The sequence below is a fragment of the Aythya ferina genome (assembly GCF_964211825.1).
Source record: "Aythya ferina genome assembly, chromosome: 1".
Lineage (NCBI taxonomy): Eukaryota > Metazoa > Chordata > Aves > Anseriformes > Anatidae > Aythya > Aythya ferina.
Genome location: NC_140296.1, coordinates 7,102,713 through 7,126,398, shown reverse-complemented (window position 1 = coordinate 7,126,398; position 23,686 = coordinate 7,102,713). Strand labels below are relative to the sequence as shown.

The window sequence follows — 23,686 nt, the reverse complement described above, 5'->3', positions numbered from 1 at the left end:
TTATAACAAGGACAAAAAACAGAATTCCATCAGCATTTAGCACTAAAAAAAAATAGGAACACAAGGAAGCTACTTTTGGAGATTGGAATCCTTTGTCCATATTGATCCTGCACACACAAACTGAGCTAACATTGCAATTTTTTGTTTCAGTTCTCCATGCATTACTTTTTGAGGATAAAACAGTTCTACCTTGCAATCAGTGAAACTCTTCATCCATAAAATATGGATTATTCAGATGATACAAATGGTAGTGTGAATATATGCACATGCATTGGATGGTCATCCACATTTTCCTGTCTTGCATATGCAAGACTGGCAGGAAATTCCATGGCAATAGGCTCTTGTGTTTAGAATTCCAAACTGATATCTTATTTTATTTTATATTATACCTCTCTTCCAACTCACCAGGAACATCTACTATTATAAATAATGTGTTTAAATGATCTTTTCTTCATCAATTCTCCAAATGCATACATCAGTAAACCCAAAGAGGGTTATTTCACTTGTCAGTTACTTCTGTGTATAATGTTCATTTTTGCACCCAAGTTAAGTTGATAGTTCGATTGCTTCTTTTTTTCTCCTGGTGCAAGGATAGACCTGGAGACATTCTACACATCTGAGGCATCTAAATTCATTTAAACTTGCAACCTATTGTTAAACTTATCATAGTTAGTTTGGTTGTTGAATTCCTTTATCCATTCAGACATTCCTACATGTTAGTTCCAAACACAGACTCTCTTCCTTTTCAATTAAAATGCAGAACATGCAAATTAATGTTGGAAGAGGTTCATGAATTCAGTTAATGTATTTCACAGATACCATTCTAGACTCATTAAATATCCCCACAGTAAGTGTTAACGCTGTGCAGTTATGTCCTGGCAGAGACCAGAGGTAAACAAAGTCTCATATTAAGACTCTGAAAACAGTCAGCATTTTACAGAAGAAAATGAGACAACTTCTTTTCACTTCTTATCTCATGTTGTCTACCTGGAGAATGGTTTAAGTCTTGAGAGGTTAAATGCTAACACCTTTTACTTATTTATTTTTATTAGGTCCTATATTAATTCACTTGGCTTTTTTCTTTTGTTGCTAGGAAAATCCCTTCAGAATACTAATGAATTCCTGCATTTTGGTTAATTATTTGACCAAACAATATCAACATTCCTAAATCACATGAATTCTACTTTTTTCTATGAATTTATTTTCATATCTATTGACGTCATCTTGACTTTTCAGAAAAGATAATGACACTGATTTACATTCACATGTTACTAAAATTTGAATTTGTATTCTTGATTTGTGTGCTTTGTTTGTTACTCCTTTTAGCAAGTGAGTCTGAAACTTCCCAGCCTCCCTGTGGATTTCCTTTGGGACAATAGGCATTTAGCCTCTCTGTTCTTCAACTACCTGCCACTAAAAAAAAAAATTAAAAAATATTTTTTTTAAAAAAAGATAAATTAGATATCCAGACCCTTATTGTGACGGGAGCAATTATAACATGTCTACATTTAGGTAGACAAGACTAAAATTAATTTGTACTATTCACCATTTCTTTGGGCAAGCTGAAGAAAAGCTGTCATTTTGTAAGTTGTATCAATGCCGCATTGCTGTTATGTGACACTAAACTACCAAGTTTTTTTCTGTGTGAAGTGGTAATACAGGAGTAAAAAAATTGGCAAATTTAAATGTGACAACATGAAAGCTTGGCTTGGTTTGACTTGCTAGTGCTGTTCTTTAAAAATGAAGCAAAAACCTTTTAAAGAATAAACTATTTAAGATCCCAAAACATCAACAAATTCTGTATGCATATTTACACCAACAACTTAGTTAAATTTAGGTTCAACTCAAACAGGTCAGTTGCATAACTAGACGTCCACAAAACTCAGGGATGTGTAGAGCTTGTAACCCTTTCTGGACATAAAATGTGCATTTTTTCATTTTCTTTCCCATGGACCTTCCCAGTGGCTTTACTTTTTCCAGTGACTTCATACCTATACAGTGCCTTATAATGACTGTAGCTTAAGATGAACATCTATGTTATTTGTCCCAGTATTATAAATTTGCACTGAAAATCCTTGCATAAGTACGTATGCTTTAGCAGGGGTAGTTTTGTCCTTTTTACTGTCTCCTACCAAAAATTGATGCTCAGGATTTTGTATTTCCTCTATATTTCTTGGCAATAAATAAGAATACTTTTTTCTCCTCTCCCTTTTCTGTCCCCTACCAAGTGATACTTCTCAAATTAATATATATAAATGCTCTGATGCTTAAGAAACTATGGTGAAGTACAACAACTATGTAACTTACATTGTCAAAATTTTAACTCTAAATATTCACCCTTCACTTTTCAGTTATTTTCAGTATTTTCAGACTCCCAGAGATTTTGGTTCTGATCCCAGGGTCCTTCACAGACAGTAGCTGGAAAGAGACTCTTGTGGGGATATTGATAAACAGTAAATCCTGAGAAACGTTTATTTATTGTGTGACTTTTTTTTCTTTTTTTTTTTCAAAAGCACTTGTCACCAGGATAAACTGTCCTTCTTATGTATATTCTGAACTGAGGTGGAAATCTATAACAGAAATGTTAAAGATCTGAAATCATATTTAGATCTTATTGCAGGGTTACATCATTGGAAGGTAAGTCTAGAGGGAAAAAAAAATAATTTTTAAGTAATCAACAGATAACTTTGTTGGACAAACATGTAGTAAATCCAACTACTCCACAAATGCCATAATAGCTTTAAAATATTCTTCTCAAAGGACTGAGCTACTAATTCTCATACCATCAATGGAAGTAAGAAAATATGGACACAAGTCAACTGGAGTGAAATTGCTTTAATTAGGAATTAAAAATGGGCTGATGTGTTCTAGCTTGTGTATACTCAGCCTACTTTCAATTTGAAATGTGAAAAGAAAGAAAGAAAATTCAGTATTCAAGCTGAGACAGAAGAGCAGAAGTGTCATGGTTTCCAAAGCAACAACATGACAAACTATGGAATTTAAACAGAAATTAAGAGATTCTTGCCTACGTATCTCTGTCCTGTATTCCTTTAGTAGCTCACATTTCACTTTCAAATGTAATTTAGGTACTTCCAAATCTGTATTTTATTGAAAATCAGTTGCACTTTGACTCTTGAGAGTATCTGAAAGCTCATCTTGCATTTTACAACAGGCAATTTTCTCACCAGGCTAGTGAATCATGTAGTGTTTTTTAAAAAAATTATGCAGTATCTTCCATGTCTCTTAAATACTACAAACATTTATAGGCATATTTACATGAAAATGAGTTTAAATCAATAATAAAAATGTTTATCAGTCCTCTCCACACCAAAAGAAAAGCTTAACCTGTAATTAATCTGATAATTATTCAAAATCTAGATGGTATTTAAAAACAGCCCCCTTACTGTAGCATACGTACTTAAATGTACTGTGTAGGTAAATGAGAGTTTAGTTTCTCACAATTTTGGTTTTCCTTTCTGTTATTTTTCCCATTTTCATAAACCTTTTTGTACTAATTGTGTTGCCAGACAGAATTAATGAACAATGCACAGCACCTCCTGAAGTTTTCTTGAGACTTTCAGTCCAGCTCAAAGTTACAGAAGATTCTTAAATAATGTTTTTATGTTTTTTGTTCCATTGCTTATATCACACTGAAGTGTCTGCAAGCAAATGGTTCCAGTTATATAGCCAATAATTTTAAAGAGAAACATTTTTTTTTTAATAAGAAATGTAATGAGTACTGATAAATAAATATTAAGTAATTATTATACTCTTGGCCCCATAAAGGTACAGATATGTTCTGATAGTGGGAAAAGGAAATCTGCAATGGGAAGCAAAAATATATAGAAATTTTACATTAGACCAATGAGTTGGATCCCATCATGCCAGGATTTTCTTTAATCTCTGTATTTCTGTGTTTCTGACTATCTCATTAATTATGCCTGGAGTTGTTCAAAACCAGGCAACATGACGTGGTGTGTGGCATCCCAGACCATGGTTGGGGGGTTGAAAGTAGATGGTCTGTTAGGTCTCTTCCAACCCAAGCAGTTCTATGATTCTATGATTAATTAGTATTATATGCTTTTGGATCAGAATAAGTAAAGTGCTGTGAAAACCGTGAGTACAAGAGATGAGGACTGAGTTTAAACAGTTCATTTAGTTTTGCAACACCTTCCAAACAGTGTCCATGAATGGGCTTGCATGATCATCCTGATCCAGGATGATCATGATCTTGGAGGTCTTTTCCAACCTTAATGATTCTATAATTCTATGATTAGCCTAGCACAGACTCAGCAAAGAGTGCAACCCTCTGATTTCTGTTTCACAGATGTATGTTTAGATATATTCCCCATTCAAATTCAAAACTTACTTGACTTACTAAACCAACAAAAATGGACATATTTGCAAGAAATTACATATATGGCTTATGTCAACAATAATAAATGGTGGTAATTAGATAGAAAATCATTTGGGAGCTTGATTCAGCAATATATTATTCCAGTGGGATAACTGTAGTGTAAAACAAGACCAGCACATTACTGCTGCTGTTATAATTTTCTCGCATTTCCATGACAAATTACACTGATGTAATTAGAGGTCCCACCTGCTTTCAGCAATGCCTCCTATCACTCCACTTGGTACTAATGATCAGTCCTGTTTTTGCAGTACAGAAAGTCATGCATATCTGCATCTGTTGGAAATATATTTTAACTCCAAGGGCTGCTATTGGGGTCTGTGGATGCATGTCACATATTTCGCAACTGGGCAAATTTGAAGGAAAGTCTTTATCTGCCAAAGGTCATATGACTTGTCAGTGGTTCACAGAAATTTCCCAGCTCCAAGCTTTAACCAGTTCTTTGCTTTAACCAGTAAGCTTTCTCATTTATTTATTTATTTATTTATTTATGTGTGTTTGTAGATGCAGCCCTGGAAATTATTCTTCCTCCAATATATAAGGCATAGGTAGCCATAGAGTAGCTTTATTTACCCTGTCTGCACAGTCATATTTCATTTCTAACTCAAAGAACTCTCTCTGGGGGTAAAAAGAGTAATTTGTTCTCCAGGTTAAATCTATTCTTGGTTTTTCTGATGAGCTGAGGGTCTAGCAATTACTGTGACAGATGGAGTGATGATTTTTATGATGTGGAAATTCGTCCACAGGAATGAAACTGAAATCTCCAAACTCATTTCTCACTTTGGCCTTTAGACAGTTGTCAGGTAATAATTGCCATTAACTTTCGTCACTGTGGACAAGACTTGAATTAGTGAATGACTTCAATTTGTTAGTGTAGCAGTTGTCTGCAGAGTGACACTGTCAAGTTTCTGTCATTTGTTCTGAATACACCTAAACCTGGTATGGAATCAATATTTAAAATATGGGTTTAAATTTCTCCCAACATTCTGAAGTATCTGAACATTGTGTATGGAGCTCTAGTGCTCTATCTTTTTGGAAGAACTGTTTCAAGGGTATTTTTAGACCAGATTCATAGACCGGAACAAAATATTTGAGATACTGCTTATGTATATTGAAAACGGGTCTCACAGAAGTTGTTGTTTCAAACAAAATAGTTATGGTGTGGACTTAGGTGTGAATGGACTGTTTGGATTTTCATGAAATCATCTGAAACATCACTAGACAATAACTGCGGGAGACAGTGTTAGGTTGGTGGGTAGCATCCTTTGTAGCAAACATCAGGATCCAGTTAAATTTCAATCTGGGGTGTCATGGTCCACCTCACCCTCCCCCTGCTGGGTGACAGACTGTCCAGGCCAAAATCCTCAGGCAGGATCCAGTTAAAAGTGGTCTGATATCCTTTTAGTCTCCTGGTTCCACCATTAACACAGAAAAGGCATTGGATTGGCACATAGGACTGGCATTCAGGAGTGTTTCTTTGGTCTTACTGAGAGATTGAATTTCAGGGCTTGCTTATAGGCTTGAAAAGGAAGGATATATCTTCCTTTATTCCCAGCTGTCTCTCCGTGGGTATGTTTGTAATCATAACAGCAGGAAAACCTTAATACTAGTGATTTACAGATCTTTTCTTTGTAAGAACTGACATTTATTTCTTCTCTAATGACCTAGTTAAGAAAATACTGCTATTTAACTAAACTGTGTTAATATTTCTGTCCATTTTATGCATTAAGAATATACAGTTTAATTTCCACGAGTGCAGAACATTTAAAAAAAAAAAAAAAAAAAAAAAAAGTAGATCTATAGCTCACAGAAAACACAGTATCTCTGAAAATCAAACTATATATTCACAAAATCACAGAAACACAGATTCACAGAATGGATGAGGTTGGAAGGTACCTCTGGGTCCATCTGGTCCCATCCCTGCTCAAGCAGGGACACCCAGAGCAGGCTGCCCAGGACCACGTCCAGGTGGCTTTAGGAGATCTCCAAGGAGGAGACTTGACAGCTTCTCTGGGTAGCTTGTGCTAGTGTTCTCTCAATTGCTCAGCACAGAAGTGATTTCTGATGTCCAGACTGAACCTCCTGTGTTCCACTTTGTGCCCACTGCCTCTTGTCCTGCAACTGACACCGCTAAATGTAGCACGACTCTTTACACCCTTCCTTCAGTTGTTTATAGATTTTTTTGAGACCCCCCACTGAGCCTCCTCTTCTCCAGGCTGAACAGCCCCAGCTCTTTCAGCCTCTCCTCACAGCAGAAGTGCTCCAATCCCTTCATCACTTTGGTAGCCCTCAGCTGGATGCTCCAGTATGTGCAGGTCTTTCTTGTACTGGGAGCTCAGCACTGTACCTAGTACTCCAGGCGCAGCCTCATCAGTGTTGAGCAGAAGGGAAGGATCACCTCCCTCGGCCTGCTGGCCATGCTTTGCCTCATGTAATCAAGAATATTGCTAGACTTCTTAGGCTATTCCTACAATACAAAACATTTCCCAAATTATAGAATAGAAACAACTTTTTTTTTTTTTTCCTATTTCCTTTTAATTTTCTTCTATTCTGTGTAATGATATTACTTATCTTTCTCAATATAACTAAGAAGATTATCATTAATGATAGATAAAGCAGGACAAATAGAATTACATGACTGCTCAACTAAACAGAGTTAGTTAACAGCATAACTAGAAATAAAGCCCAGCAGCTCTAACCTGAAGCATCCCATCTTAACCTGAAATGCTTCTGTAACTTTACATAATTAACCACTTGAACTGTAGAGATTTTATGCCTCTACAGATTAAGTTTCTCCTGCAATCATCTCTCTGAGTTTTCTAAAGGTGCAGCTTTCTAATCATTTTAATTAATAATGTCCAAAATAGAAATCTCTTCATTAAAGAAAAAGGAAAGAGCATGAGAGTCTATAGGAATGTTAGTGCTTATCAGGATCGGAGATTCATCCATGCAAAATAACAGGAAAGCTGAGCATCATTTTTCTTTCATTAACTACAACAGCAATGTGACTGGATCATTTACTTAAAGAGAACACTTGAATCAGGATTTAAAAGAAATTACAGGAAACTGTTCCAGTTGAGACTTTTAAAGTTGTTAATTAAAAGTAATAAGGGAAATCCACAATTCATTTGTATCATTTCCAAAAGATCCTGAATAATTTAAGGACATGCAGGGACAATCTACATTGGGACATTGCATTCCAGTTGTAGAGAGTTAATCAATATCATTTATGCTGATTTTGTTTTGTGTATAATATATAACTATAAAATATTGAAGTTCTTGAGCTGCATTCAGAAGCAGCCCAGACCAGCTAAGCATTATGGGCACGTAGCTGGATGTATCTGCACTGCATCTTGTCAGCCACTGCAATGTGTGTTCCCACTTGTGAGTCAAGCTTATTTTTAGAAATGTCTAGGTGCCAGAGTTAAAGAGGTACTTGAATTTCTAAGGATGTTGTTCAGGGAGTTAAGACTATAACACTCACATAGCTAATTCTCACTGAAATCAGCAGCAGGATGCCTCAATGCTGATCAGTATGAACATCACTACCCACATCAGACTCTGTGATGACCAGTTTAATACCTTAAATTGCCTAGGGGCTGATATATATTCTGTACTTCTGAATGCCTAAATATGTGTTTAGGCACAGATATGTCTAAAAGTCAGTTTTGTCAGTGGTGCTTATTCTTTGAAGATGCCACCTTATGGTTTTAGTGAAATACTTTACCAAGGCTTATTTTAAATGTACCATTTTTTTTCTAAGTGCTCTGTGACTAAAAGATGAATTTGTTTCCACTGACAATGAATAAGTCGAACCTTGGTGTTGCCTATTTTGCTGATCAAACTCCACACAAAGAATTGTTCACTTATTCCCTTCCATCATCTTTAAGCAATGCTATTTAATGGTACTAGTTCCCAGATAGCTTGCTGTCTGTGGTTGGACTGTTTAAGATGAAGATCAGTCCAGAAGTTGATTCCAAGGTATCATAATAGGTAAAAGTACAAATCTGCTACAATTCTGTTATTAAATATTTAAACTCATTTGTCCAAAACAGACTCAATTCCAATTTTGCAAATTCTTTATTATTATTATTATTAATTTATTTATTTTTTCTCAAAGTAAATGAATATGACTAAAACAGAAGAAGTTCATTGTAAATTCAAGAAAGGTGGTTGTGTTTATCTCGGGCAAGTTGAAGACTGAATTTCATAATCTCCATGCTATTTACTGCCTCCTTGATAGATCCCGTCTTCAGGTTGTCAGGCATTTCAGAAAGCTCAAAATACAGCTAGATGTGTTTTGGGAGATATAATTCCAATATTAAACACATGGTATTGAAAAGGGGACAATGCGTACTCCCGTATGATGTGAATTTCAATGATGATGACAAGAGCCTCCCTGGAAGGCAGCTACACACAAGTACAGCTATATGCATCATTTTGACAATAAGCTTGTTCCCAGCAGGTTATTGTATTTGGTTTATGTGGCAAGGGTTTGGCAGCAGTGGGGATGCAGAGGTGGTCTCTAGAGCCCAGCAGCTGCCCCATGTCAGGTCAGAGCCAGCTCTAGAAGGCCCCAAAAGGGACCCGTTGCTGGCCAGAGACGAGCCATGAGCGACTTTGGATGGGCCTCTGGGAGAGCAGAGTTAAGGAAGGGAAAAAAAATCCTGCTGCACTACAGCAGCTGGGAGAGAGGGGTGAGAACTGAGAAAGAAGCAGCCCTGCAGCCCCCAAGGTCAGTGCAGAAAGAGAGCAGGAGGTGCTCCAGGCATACAGCACAAGTTCTCCTGTGGCCCGTGGAAAGGCCCCTGGTGGAGCAGGCTGTCCCCTGCAGCCCATTGGTCCCACATGGAGCAGATCTCCATGCTGCAGACCATGAAGGAGCCCCTGGTCGAGCAGGTGGATGTGGCCTGGAGGAGGCTGCGGCCCATGGAGAGCCCCTGCAGGAGCAGGCCCAGGGTCACAGCTGCAGCCCATGGAGAGGAGCCCACGCAGGAGCAGGGAAACTGGGGGGAGCTGCCACCCGTGCTGGAGCAGTTTGCTCCAGAAGGATGAACTCCGTGGTATGGAGCCATGTGGGAGCAGTTCCTGAAGAGCTGCAGCCTGTGGGCAGCCCCCACAGGCTCAGTTCAGGAAGGACAGCATCCTGTGGGAGGGACCCCACATGGAGCAGGGACAGAGAGTGACCGTGAAGGAGTGGTGGAGACGAAGTGTCAGGGACTGACCGCAGCCCCCATTCCCCATTCCCTTGCACTTCTTGGGAGGAGGAGGTGGAAGAGAGTAAATGGGAGGAAGGTGTTTTTAGTTTGCTTTTAGTTTCTCACTGCTCTAGTCTGCTAGTGATAGGCAGAAAATAACATTAATCTCCCTATGCTAACTCTGTTTTGCCCAAGGCAGTAATTTGTGGTTTATCTCCCTGTCCTTATCTCAACCCATGAGCTTTTCTTCCATCATAATGTCTCCCTGTGTTCTGTTGAGGAGTGGGAGTGAGGGAGTGGTGTGGTGATGCTTAGCTAGCCATGGGTGTGAAACCACTACAGTTATTGTGAAGAAAAATCCACACAGATAATAACAAATGAGAAAGAACACTATAGCAATAAGCACTAGAGAGCCCCACCATTCACACCTCTGTGAAATGTAGTTACCTTAGGTTCCTGCTAAGATCAGTGAAAAGAAAACAGCACCTTCTCAGCTGTCCCTTCACACCCTGTAGAGGGATCTCAGGGATCCCTAAAATGAAATCAAGTGACCATAATCAGTAGTGCATAGCACTGTAGGCATGCACTAGTCACTGAGCAGAGTGGCCCTTGTGTGCTCATGCTGGCAGCTATGGGAATTCAGCCACACATCAGAAGTAGCCCCACATATCAATCGAGCCGATGGACATTACAGGCTCATTACCAATATGCATACCAATACACTTACGCACAATTTTATTTGCATAACTCTTTTGAGTCATGTGATGCTCAGTTACCCCTGAATATCAATGCAAATAGCATTTTGTTTTCTCTAAAAGACTTTGCTGCAGAGCCCTGTGCCAATAGTATCTTTTCCCCCTAATCCCCATTGGTGAAAAAGTAGTGGATGTCCCAAGAACTGTTATCATTAATTCATCCAATACCTTAAAATCATTAATTGTGTTATTAATAACACAAACTGCTGTTAATAATAGGTTGCAATTGTCACAGATAGCACTAGATTTCAGAGATGTTCATGAAATCACTGTTAAAATGCTTTCATAGACTGGGAAAATAAAACACAACTCATTAAGTACCTTGCCTAAGATTGAAGATCACAGTGTCAGCTAGAACTGGGCCAGGCTTAAAGAAACTAATCTTAATTTAAAAAGCAAGCCAAATATTTTAAATTCAGGCACCAAAGCCCCCAAAGTGGGATCTGAAAGCTCACAAATACCAGACTTAGGATGAACAAAATTTTCATTTATTTCTAAGAATGGATCATGTTTCCAAGCTTTTCTCCTATGACTACAAAATATGGTTTTCCACTACATGAATTCAAACATATTGATGCAATCACGTGGCCTCATGATCAAAAGCTGAGGAGAAAAACAAACAACTATGAAAGAAAAATATCCCACAAATTAACAATATTGAGGCTACCCTTTAGCAAAAACTGTGCAGGCAACTGGAGTGCCAAAAAAAAAAAAAAAAAAAAAAAAAAAAGACAGGGAAGTCAATTTTGGACAGAACTGAAGCACTTTTGAAGTGTGTCATTGTGATGAATGTAATGAAGCTCTCAGCACAAAGACCATGAACTCAACATGTTCTGTTACATTATGCAGGAACAAAGTCTTTTGTTTGTAGAAACAGTGTTAGTCTGAGCTACAATTTTCTTTTGCTGCCACTTATCTTCTAATTGTACATATAATTGTTAATAATGACAGAGGACAGGACATGAAAATCCTGTATCCATTCCCACTTGCTGCTCTCAAAGGGAAACCTACTACTCCAAAATTTTCTCTCTACTTTGATGGTACAGATTTTTTGTTTCTGTCTTAAATGGGACAGGTTTTCAGCTCTTGAACATTGACACAGACCTGTTAACGTCAATGCACAAGATCTGATCAGAAAACAAATAACTTTAATCCTAAAATGTGAGTGTATTGTTCTAGACTGCAAAGCCTCCCAGAAGCCAATATAGATCACCATAAAAGCAAAGGTTATAAACTTGAATTTATTATAGACAAATAAGGCTTTGGCCTATGAATTCTCTTTGCCTATTAAGTTAATGAGCCTTGACAAAGTGATCATCTGAGGAGTAGCTAACAAATTATCTGGAGCAGCAGTTTGAAAGGTGTTGGCTGGCTTACAAGCATTTCAGTTGGGAGAACAAGACATCATGTTCCTCTTCTTTTGGGAGAGCTATTTGTCAAATCAAATTTCTTGCAGTTCACCAGCAGATTCTCAGTACTGGAGCACTGAAATACAACAACTGCAGTTACCTAAACAAGCAATAACCCCTGCGCCTTCCTCAAACCTATGGATAACAAATTCTGAATTTTCTAGAACCTCTGAAAGAAGACAGAGACCACTTCATATTTGACTGGAGAGCAAATCAGTATATAAACTGGGGGAATAAGACTCTGAGGAATTAATGTGAGTAAAGGGAGACTCCTCAAGATACTTGGGCAATATTGGAGGATTTTTTTGTAGTGCAGTTCCCAATAAAGATCGTAGCAGAAATAAGAAGATAGTCTTCTTATGGTTCTTCCAAATATTCAACACAATGCATCCCTGAGACACATCACCTTTGTGAGGATTAAGACTGTAAACAATGAACACTTCTGAAAAAAATAGCCACTTCTAATAGTGTTAATACTTTTCTAAAATATACTGTCCAACTACAAATACTGGGTCCATTTGGAAATTGGATCATGGTGTGTGTTGTAAAGCTGTAAAGCAGTTTCCTCACAAAAGGCATTTCAGTGAAAAGTATTTCAACTGGTTTCTTCCATGGTCAGTTATTCAAAAAGTCCAGTGGAAAAGCTGACAGCATTTGAGAATATCAAAAACTGTCACATTTTCCATCTGAATGTAATTACACAGTGGGGAGGGAGTATAAATAATAGCAATCAGTTGCCTTTACCACAGCATATAGCAGAGTATATTGCAGAGCATTTAACCAGGAGTTGTGTCTTTTCTCATCTTTTTGTAATCTCTCTGAAGTTTTTGTTGGAACACTGAAACAAACAAAGTGGTTAAATGCACAAGCACTAGGGCTTATTTTTACATCAAACTGGAATGAAGAGAAATAAAACCTTGTTATTAAAGGCAACCATTAACTGACACTCAGTAGAAAAAAACAAACAAACAAACAGTTTTTTAAGTCCTGATAGCAGGTCATCAAATGTCTGATGACCAAGTATTTAATCAATAACATGGCAAAACAAAAGGATTTTGTTTCTAGGGCTCCACTGATTACTGGCATCTGAATATCTGGTCTGCAGGTAGTACCCTAAACAAATTCACCCTTGTGGTGCAATTGCCCAAAGTAACTAGGAAAATAAAACTAACATTCACATTTTAAAGAAAATGTACAGCACTGAAGAAGCTTTCAGGGTAGGGCATAGGTGCATTACCTAAGTGTTCCCTAGGCTTCCAACCTTAGATGCTATTGTACTGGGGAAACCTGGTGTGCTAGCTCTAAGGAACAGTACGGAGCACAGAGTGAAGTGGAGACACCACGACTAGGCTCTGTGACCAGGTGGGGACTCAATTGCTCTTGTGCACGCCGAGACTGATAAGCTGCACTTTTTGCTACCCTGAGCCAACGACCTGTCATGTTTTCACAAATGCTGTACCCTAGTGTACTTTTGCTCATTATAATATCATTATAATATCAAAACACACCTCAATCCCAAAAACTACCCACCTCCAAGGTGCAACCACCCCTCACTGAGCATGCGCTCTGAATTTCTCAGAGCCTATTAATTTAAAAGGAGACGGGAAAACTTTCCACTAATCATAACTAAGATATGCTTGACTAGAGTCACTCAAGCTCCACCTAAAAGATAGTAAATAATATAAATTGGCCTAAGAGAGAGGGGATGTCAGAAGAAGATACCATCGTCAGGGAAGATACCATCATTAGAGAAGATACCATCATTAGGGAAGATACTGCCATCAGGGGAGATACCATCCCAAGGGAATACACCATCCCAAGGACCTCCTGAGCCCTGGGATCAGTAGACAGGCTGATCCTCTCTCTCCTCCCCCCCCCCCCCCCCCATTGGGATGCCTTTGGGTGAGATCTGAACACTTGGTTATACTGTGTTTCTCTGCGGAAACTTAGAAATCTCTATAGAGTCTTTGTGCCTTTTAACGCATAAATTTCCAGGCTGTGCACCAGTGTCACCTGTGTATTTCATGCATGCTAGCTTGCTTTTGCAGACAGTAACCATTGCCAGCAATCCAAAGAACCTGTGTACCTGTTGCTGTAAGAAATTGCACTTGATTGCATTGTTTCTAGCCATGATTATTCTCATTAAACATGACTAGAGTAAGGGCAGTTATACGTTATTGGTGAATCCGTGACCGTGGTAGTTCAGTGCTCTGAATCCAACCAGACCCCTCTATAGAGATTCACCATTTACTGAGCGATGGATTGTACCTGTCTATGGTTAGCAAGTTACAGTCTAATCCTCAGTGCTCCCAATGCACACTTGCATGGCAGCAAATTCCCATGGAACCCGCTTGTTTCACTTTCTAATTCAGGTAGGTTCCTCTCTTTCCAAAAGGACCACTGTTGAATAAGGATATTTTTATAATGATCTCCTCTGTTGTCTGTCTCTGAACATACAGAAGAATTGTAATGCTTATAGACAAATTACTCATGTACGTAAAGATCATTTTAGTTTTCTTTTTGAATTATTACTTCCTTTAAGTTAGTATCTGCAGAGAAATTAAAAATATTGTGGATAGATTTGTTAGTGCCTAGCACCCTTCTGGATTTATTTATACCTTTATAGAAATGTTGCCCTTAACACTGTTTTTCAACCATATCTGTACTGGCCTCAGCAGCTGGACTAACCACTTTGTCCAGTGATTAAGCACCCTTTTACAAATTCTAGAAGCTACACAGTTTTCATTCTAATAAACCAACAGCTTCTGTATGGTCTTACCACATCTGTTGCATTTTTCAGTCATATTTGTCTTACTGCTTTTTTAATTTATCTTCCTATTTCATAGCACTGCAATGACTTCCACAGCTGTTTTTCTAATCCCCAGGGTTTCTTTCCTGTTATTGTATCTTACGTTAATTTAGCGTTTTACTTTCTACTTACACTTTACTTTCTACTTAACACTTCTGCTCTCCTCTTCCCACAGTACTTTGAAAAGTGCTTTCTGTGCTAAATGTTTATGATCAATGCTCCAAACACAATTATTTTTCTTCTGCTGTAGAATATAAAAGATGTCCTGTTTGCAAATAGTTTGCTACTATGCTAACAGACTATGGAAGAGCAGCCAGGTTACGCTACCATGCAATTTTGAATAGTATGTTTTTCTTTATTAGATATTTCTTGGAGGTAATCGCTAATTATTTTATAGCAACGTCTTCCATTTCTTCAATTAGGAAAATGCTCATCATTTTAGGTTTTACTAACTGTCCTCTCAGAGCACAGATAGCCTACAGAGTGCTAAATTTTAAACATGCTTTCAACCATGACTTGGTGAAGGAGGTGATTTTTCTTTTTTTCTCTTTTTCTTCTGAGTGGCTTAGGCAGCCACCCTGTAAACCCAAAGATGCACAACACAGAAATCAAATGTCTGAATTCAAACCAAATTACTACAGCTTTCAGTGAAGTCTTAGTTACTTTCCATATCTACAGATAAACATTTACTGAATTAAGTTGAATGTAATACATATGACATAGCCTGTTTTGGAGCACCATTCCAATGGATCAAAACATTGCCTGTAATCATCACTGGATTTTGGATGACCAAAATTATATTCCAAGGTAGCATATATCTTCCAGTGGTGCAGATGTTAAAGCATGGTTAAAAATAAGCGTAAGCTGCAGAAAAAGAAGATCTATGGTGAAGATGCTATGAGATAAATCTAATGATGTTCATGCACTCTAATGAAGGAGGTGAGGAAGAAGCGCATGCAGTACCTGGTGATGTCAGAGTCAGGGAGCAGGCCTACGTGGTAGTGGGGATAGGGAGCTGTAAGAAGGAAGCTTTTGTCACACTCATCAGGGGAATAGTGCCTAGGAGAAGGTGGTTTATCACACAGTTTGTTCACAGTGCTGTAAACAGGTTCAGGAGGCCTGGTGATACAGAGACAAGAGTAAAAGATCAGGTGCATATTAGTGGCCAAGAATACAGAGAAAACACAGCAATCAGTTTAAAAGCATGCACAGCAAATTTGTCAAGACCCTTTCAGTAAAGTGTGCTGTTAAAGGAGACATTAGAATTTGAAGAGTGTTATAGCATACAAGCAACTGCATATAAATATAGACCAAATATAAGTGTGCCATAAAACTGGCTTACAGAAGTATGGGACTGAAAGGGAATACCTTACCTCTGAAGTTCAGTGACAAATTTTCCCAAATGCTCTTTTTTTTTTTTTTTCCTTATTTTTCTTTTTCAAACATTTCTTATGTTATCACTTAGAAGAAAATATTATGTTTATTACATGAAAACAGGTGTTTTTACCCATTAGGTTAAGATGAAGCATATATTATTTGTTTAAAACAAAACAAAACAAAACAACTTTTTCCTGCCTCATTGTCCCGAGGCTTTGCTAATGAAGCTGCGGTCAACATGACCACAGCATATGCTAGAACGACACTGTAGAGATGGTAACACTGTGCAAGCAATTCATCTCACTGGCAGGTAATTCCTTTCAACATTTCTTTGCTCTCTTTTTGGATTTGGCCTTCAAAATCTGATTATGCAGACCACATCCCAAACAAGTAACCTTGCTGACAAGGCTACAGTAATCTCACTTGCACTCTTGCTCCAAATTATGGACAGCCACCTGTGAGGCTAGATATGAGGAATAAGGTCCTAAAACTGGCACTGAGAGGTCACCTAGTATTTCTTTTCTGCTGTCTAGAGTTCAACCACTTGGGAGAAGAAATACTTACTAGGAACCTCCCAGGGTCCTGGTGAGAGTAGAGGAGGGGATGAAGCCTCAGGGATCCACAGGAGACAACCAGCAGTTTTCAGAAAAAATGCACCACATAGCACATTTCCAGACATGTAACTTCTCCAGCTATTGTGTGGGCCCCAGCAGATACCCTGGGCCTACTGGCAAAGTGAAGCTTGACTTATAATTTCCTGAGTTTCTGCTCTAGAGAGTGCCAAGATATAATTGCTGTCATATCCTAGCTTCTGCCAGAAGATCCAGTACATGGCACTGTCTTTAATCACAGCAACACAGCATTAGCCAGATGAAAATCTTATTTTACAGACCTGAAAATATCAAGAGACCAGGCAGTCAATGAAACTCTTTTGGTTCTTCTGGCTATTCTGTGCCTCACACAGGTGTGGTTTGTGCTGTGACTTTCACAGGTACCAGAATTTGTTATGGTTGTGGGTGCACTGGCAGATATAGAGAACATATTTTCCTTTGTTGTTAGTTTCTGGTTTTGTCCTTTGGGGAAAAAGGAGTAGCTAGCTGCTTTACGTAAAAATTTGTCTCACTTAATGTTAATAACATTATTCATAGCAATCTGACATATGATTTGAGAACTCTCTCTGGCTGACTTTCCCAGGAAGAACTTTACAGTTAAAAGTGGCAATTTAAGGTTACCAGCTATCAAAACAGCAAAGTTGTCACTCATTTGATTATAAAGCATTCTGTCAGGCATATAGCACAATTCTTTTTAAAATGAACTTAAGATAGCAAATGTTTTTTTCTCAGCATATTTCACACTTGTTTCAGAGGGCTAGATTTAATAATTTATTTACTACATCAATTGCTGTTTTCAACAGTAAAAATCCAGAGGAAAAGAAAAAAAAAAAAAGACTACACATACATTTATTTTTGACACATACTGCCTTTTATTCACTCAAAAATCACTTTTTTTTAGACAATATATTAAAGAACAAATAAAAATAAATATAAATGATACCTACTGTGAAAGAAATATTGCCCTAGTGCAGGAAGATGGATACAAAATTGTAGATTTATCTATGGCTCAAGACATTAACCAGTCCATAAACAGCTTACTCACTTATTAAAGACAATCTACTCGTCTCTGAGTGGTAGATGACAAAAGAGTATTGCTACCCTTTGAAAAATTGTGAATGCTCAAACTATATTAAGTCACCAGTGACGTGACTGACCATCCAAGCTTGTGCTGAGACTCAAATCAAGCTATAGAGATGGACAGATACGAGGGATTGCTACATTAATGGGCAGTTGCAAACTGCTTCCAAAAGCAAAATGAAGATGAACATTCAGCATCACCCTAGATATTGAAATCAAATTACTCCTTCAAATATAAACACAGGTCACAAACAAAATGTCTTGTGGAACCCAGGAAATTTTAAAATATTTAGTATTTTCTCTCCTTTCAATCTTGCTGGATGGTAGGATGACAGAAAATTGGAACAATCCTTTCTCAAATGACTGTGCCGATGTATAAAGTCCTCTGTTCATTGCTGTAACACAAATGATACTGTGACCTAGCTAACAATATATTACCCGTAATTGAGTTGCTGAGAATTCTTAAGGTTAAGGACAAGAATTCAAACCTATCCTTTTAATCCTTTGCTTAGAATAGGATTCCAGACATCAGTTAATTTAAAATATAAGTGTCCTTATTGTAAGGCCTATGAAATGAACTGATATCACCACAAAAATTGCCATCAGATGTCATTTTTTGTGGTCATTAAAGCCATGGACTGATCAGGTTGCTTAGATACTTTCATACTATTTAGACACATGGCTTGCTGAATGGTAACACTGGACCCTGGGTACATATCTGGACCCTGGCTATACATTGTATTGGAAAAGGAAAAGCAAGAACTTGAAAAATAAGTAGAATACAACATCAAGCATCAAGCTCAAATCAGTATAAATTTATGTTATCTTCTAATTTGATTTAGCAAATGTAAATTAAATAGGATAAAAATAACTGAAAGCATAAATAATGGAAAGGAAGAGAATGATTAAAATATACCGGGGAGATTGCTGTCCTGGTCACCCAAATTGTGGTTCATGTAGGACAGTAACCTTTAAAAGTCATTTAAGATACTTGCTGAAACAGCCTATCTTCAAATATCATCCTGACTTCTCACCTTGTTCTCTATGGCAAGCTAGTACTTATCTACAACAGTGCCTGCCTTCTTTGGAAAACAACAATCTTTCAAAATAAGTAAAAGTCAAAACACTGAGGCCTTATTTTATGATGCATTAATTCCTCAAATGAATCAAAAATACATGCAGCAGGTAGTATACCATGTTGTAACTAAAATGTAAAAGATGGCTATATATTTTTTTAAAGACTGAATCACTGTAGTTTACTTGCAATTGCATCACTTTCAGAGACAGCAGGTACAGCTTCAGAGGGTTTGTGTCTATAATAAGTACTAAGCAATGTTTGCAATTCTAACAATGATGAAGGACAAAGAACTATGGTTTAGAATGCATTTTGTTCATTGTCTTAATTTCACAGAAGAATACCCTTAAAATGTCAAATAGAGTGAATATTAATGTATACTCAATAAAATGATAATAAATTTATCCAAGAAGTAATTGTCAAATATGAGTATACTCTGAACAATAACTAAATGCTTCTGTATTATCTTAGTTAGCGGATTTGTTCCTTTTCTGCTTTTAAACTGTTTGTTGTTGTTGTTTGTTTGTTTGTGACTAACATAGATTACAGTTCTTTGTTTTTATCTGCAAACTAAAATGTAATCCCTACGATAAATGAGAACAGCAACTCTCATTTGGTCAGGATGGACAGGAATAATTAAGTTAGAAAGAGAATCGGGTATACAAGAGCAGAGGAAAGGCATCAGAAAGTATCAGCAGTAGCATAATTTGAGCATGCCTCAGCAGATAATTCAGTGACTGCAGAGAGAATCAAGTCACTAAGTGCCACAAGGTAAGCTTTTAAATGGTAGCTTGAACAGCAGATAGCAATAAATTACTTTTCTATCCCCGAAAAATTGAAAGCTGGAATGTTAATCAGTAGAGAGCTAGCTGTAATGAGGCAAGATTTCTAGGGTAAGGTTTAACTAATTTGCGGAACAGCAAAAAACAATAAGAGGGGGAGGTAGAGTATCGATCTGATGAAGGTTCTGTTTATTTCTTTCATAACAGATTGTGTAAGAAGAACAAATCCTACTAGTTGTTCATAGCCTTTATTTTTCTTTGTTTGGAACATCATTGCGTTATTATTTCAGGCTGGCTTTATTGCACAACAGAAGTTATAAGAAGATGTCCTTATTAAAACTATTATCTCCTCAGCATCATGCAGAGTCCTCAATTCAATTTTAACTTTTCTTATTGCAGAATTCTGTTTGTGAAAGTTCAGTTGCCAACACATAGCACATTAAATGTTAACTTTTTTTTTTTTTTTTTTTGGTTTTTAAAACCATTTGTGTTATGGAAGGAAACCAGATAAACTCTCATAGCATATCAAGTCTTCAGGGCTATAACCATAAAATGCTAAATTCAATCTGAGAGAAAGTAAATCTCACAATTCTACAAGTCTCCAACAGTTGATTTTGTTTTGCTTTGTTTTGTTTTTCCTCTGAGTAGCAATTTTTAATTGTATTCAAGTTCAATAAAAACATATAGCACATTAGTATTGCTCACATAATGTTGCTGGGAAGTGTGAAAAGAACTGTTTTTAAAATTATTTCACTATAAAAACACAAATCAATAGCAATTTAATAGAAATGAAGTCTTCTATTTCGAATAGCCAGTGACTCATATGTATGCCTTTGACTTTAGTTTCTCATTCATATGACCTTCTAGGAGAACCATACATCTTGTTCAGAAGGTTTATTTAAAATTGAAAGTTGATTTTATTTCACAGGTTATGTCCTAGCAGTTTGAATAAGACCAAAACACTCACATGATATGTTTATTTCAACTGGAAGACTGTCAGAGAAGGTGTGTGAAGAGCTGGAAGAAACTACCAAAAGGATATTACCCTAGTTCTTTCTGGAAATCCTTGTGTAATCAATTATTTCCCAGCTTTTGCATTATTATCTGCTATGTTCATGAGCCTTAAAGTTTTCCATAAGTGCAAAACAAGTGCTTGAGATCATAGCAGTATTTTAGCACTGCAATGAATAGTAAGAATGCCTCTTAGCAGTAAAATTTAAACATTTTAATCATGTTTTCAACAGCCTACGAGAAGGCATAATAGAATAATTTAGAATTTCTAATATTCTATACCTAGTTCTACATTCATTAGTCTTACACATTAGGAACTAGGAAACAAATTAACTGCTTAATTTGAAAAAAAAAATAAAAATAAAATCAGTACAATTTTCTGTTGCAGCAAAACAGAAAAGAAGAACGTTTCACATAAGAATGGTGAGACTGTCAGACTGCAGGCCCATCTGCATCAGTACCTGGTCCCTTGCAGGGATGTTCAGGGAACAAGGACAGTAAATAATGTCCCTTCCCTGCTCAGCTGTTGAAAATCAGCAAATTAGGGACCACATGGACCAGAAATGAAAGCCAAGCAAATTGTGTTTACTGGGCCTATCCACTGTGAATTTGTGCACTTTTCCTCATCTGTATTTAAACACTGATAGGCTCCTAGGCAAAACAACACCCAGTGGCAGTGAGTCCAGCAAATCAATTGTGACATACCGAAAATTTCTACCTCTGTGTATTGTAAGCCTGTTACTTGATAGCACATTGATAACATTTGGAAACATTTCAAAAACTTTTTTTTTTTTTAATTTGAACTCACTTGGCAATGTATTTTACGCTCCCTGCCACTTAGTTATAACAAAGTGTTAGTAATAATTGTTTGCTACCTTCCCTATTACAGGTGCTTTTGCAGATCTCTGTCCTATTTCTCCCTATCACCCTTTTTCTATGCTGGAATTATCATTTATGTAGCTCTATCTGGAAGCCATGCTACACCCTTGATCATCTGTCACCCTATTCTGGGGCTATATCGAGTTGTCTTCATGTAGTATTCAAGAATTGGATGCATCATAGATTCATATAGAAAAACATTATCTTTAGTACTCTCTTCCTGTCAGATTCTATTTAAATTCTAATTACCCTTTTGACTACTCTTGAGAACTGAGTTGACACTGTTACAGAATTAAACACATCTACCCCAAGGTATCTTGCTTAAGTGGTAATAGCTGCTTTAAGAGTCCATGTCAGTGGATACATGTAGTTTGTACTTAGACTTAATTTTTTATTTTGTGCACTATTAAACATTATGCACCATTTCTGCCTGTATTATAACTGCCAATTCTACTATCTTATTTTAAAAATCTGCACACAAGCCTTAAGCTAGACTCTGCAATTTTATTTATTTATTTATTTATTTTTGTAAAGAACTGAGTATTAAGTAGCTTCCACTGACAGAAATAGAAATCCCATTCTTTGGGAATCTCTGACAAATTTGACGAATACGTGTAGATTACTCAGGACATAACAGATTGTCTGTTGACATTACAATAAGTAAAATTTCACTTTTAAATTAATTATTATGAATTCTAAAACAATGGGGTAGCAAACAGAAAGCTTAGACAATTATTATGCATTTCTAAAGTTTAATAATATGTTTAATGTTTGCATACTAAATATACGAGACATAAAATAGTTGCTTTATTGAAGGCAACAAATAATAATATAGAGCTAAAAAATACAACTGTGACTTCTTTTTCTGAAAAGCTGTTGACAGAATTCTACAAGGAGCTGTTGTTAGATGATAGCATAACTAAGTACTGTAACTTTGCATTTCACCAAGGGTCCAATTTAAGGTTATATAGGCAAATTATTTTTTTTTAATGTAATATACATTTAATGTGTAATGTAAATAGTATTCCTGTATTTATTTATTTATTTACAGTATAGTTGCTTAGGTTGATAAAAGGCTAAACCAAGAAAGAAATACTATTATGGAACACCATGTTGAAATCAATATGATCATCAGCAGAGTCACCAAATTCTGATCCAGAGCATGAAATCGCTACCACATGAGAGACAGGGAGTGACCAGCAGCAGCAGCAGGCTGTCATCCTCCAGAAGGACAAGCAATGCAATTATTGAGCAATAATGACAGACTGCCTGCAGAAATCATGCTCTAGTCCTGCAAACCCCAGAAATCTTGGGTTTCTCTCATTTTTTTCTAGAGAGATGGCCTCAGTTTAATCCTGCCAGCATTGTATCAGCAACTTTTGCTACCTGCTCTGTAGCTCTGCTCCTTTCCCCTGTCTTCTTGCACAACTATTGATTATCCCAAACCTCAGTTTTTATTGTCTGAGGGAGTTGCTGGTTCAGCAGCTCTGAAATTTATTGTTGCTCTTCTCCAGGCTATTTTTCTCCATTGCTTCTTCATGTCTCTTCACCCATTTCTCACTTATGTCCTTCCTTGTCCTAATTTTAAGTTTACTTGCACAATAAATACGTCTTCTCTGCTTGTGATTTCCATTTTCACAGAAACATTGACAAGTTCTCACTCATTTTTACATCCAATCTCACTGTAACTCCTTGCCAAATACACTCCCTTCCATTCCTCCAACCTTTTCAATGTTCAAATCTGACAGGACCGGGCATTCAGAGCACTGAGCAGAATCACTCCTGATTATGTTTCTATGTCAGAAAAGGTTGGAAGAAATAAGTAGAGAGAAAAACTAGCTTGGGCTATATAATGCTGGGCTCAATCATGCTGGCTTTTTTAAACAATCAGTATTAGAAAGTTGGGAGAAGCTTTTCTGCCCTACAGTATGAGGATGGAATTTAAAAGAGTTTTACCCTTATATATATATATATATATATATAAAGATAAATGAATTGCAGTTTTTCCAAAGACCTGTATTTGTTGGCATTTAGACAGATTTTCACAAATGCAGTAGAAATACTGTGGAGGTTGAACTTCATCAGCTTCTAGAATTAAACACCCTCATGCTATGTATGGAATGCTATAATATTTAAAATATATCACCATGATTTTTAGCATGAACTAAGCTATGTAATTCTTCCTCTACTCCTTAAATGACCAAATGACCAAACTGCTATGGTTTAAAATAAATACAATTCAATTTGATGATACTAGCGATCAATTAAAGTTACTTTAAAAATAAT

General features: G+C 36.9%; 1 protein-coding gene across 29 annotated transcripts in view; it reads right to left on the bottom strand.

Moving 5' to 3' along the window:
• Nucleotides 1-23,686, bottom strand: part of DLG2 (discs large MAGUK scaffold protein 2) — a 1,046,667-nt gene that overhangs the window by 256,301 nt on the left and 766,680 nt on the right. For 26 of the 29 annotated variants that reach the window (XM_084519823.1, XM_084519802.1, XM_084519813.1 and 23 more), the window contains one exon: nt 15,549-15,704. The exons of the other annotated variants lie outside the window; for them this stretch is intronic. In XM_084519823.1, the coding sequence (XP_084375949.1) occupies nt 15,549-15,704 (156 nt within the window). The remainder of the gene's footprint in view (nt 1-15,548; nt 15,705-23,686) is intronic. 29 annotated transcript variants of the gene reach the window in all.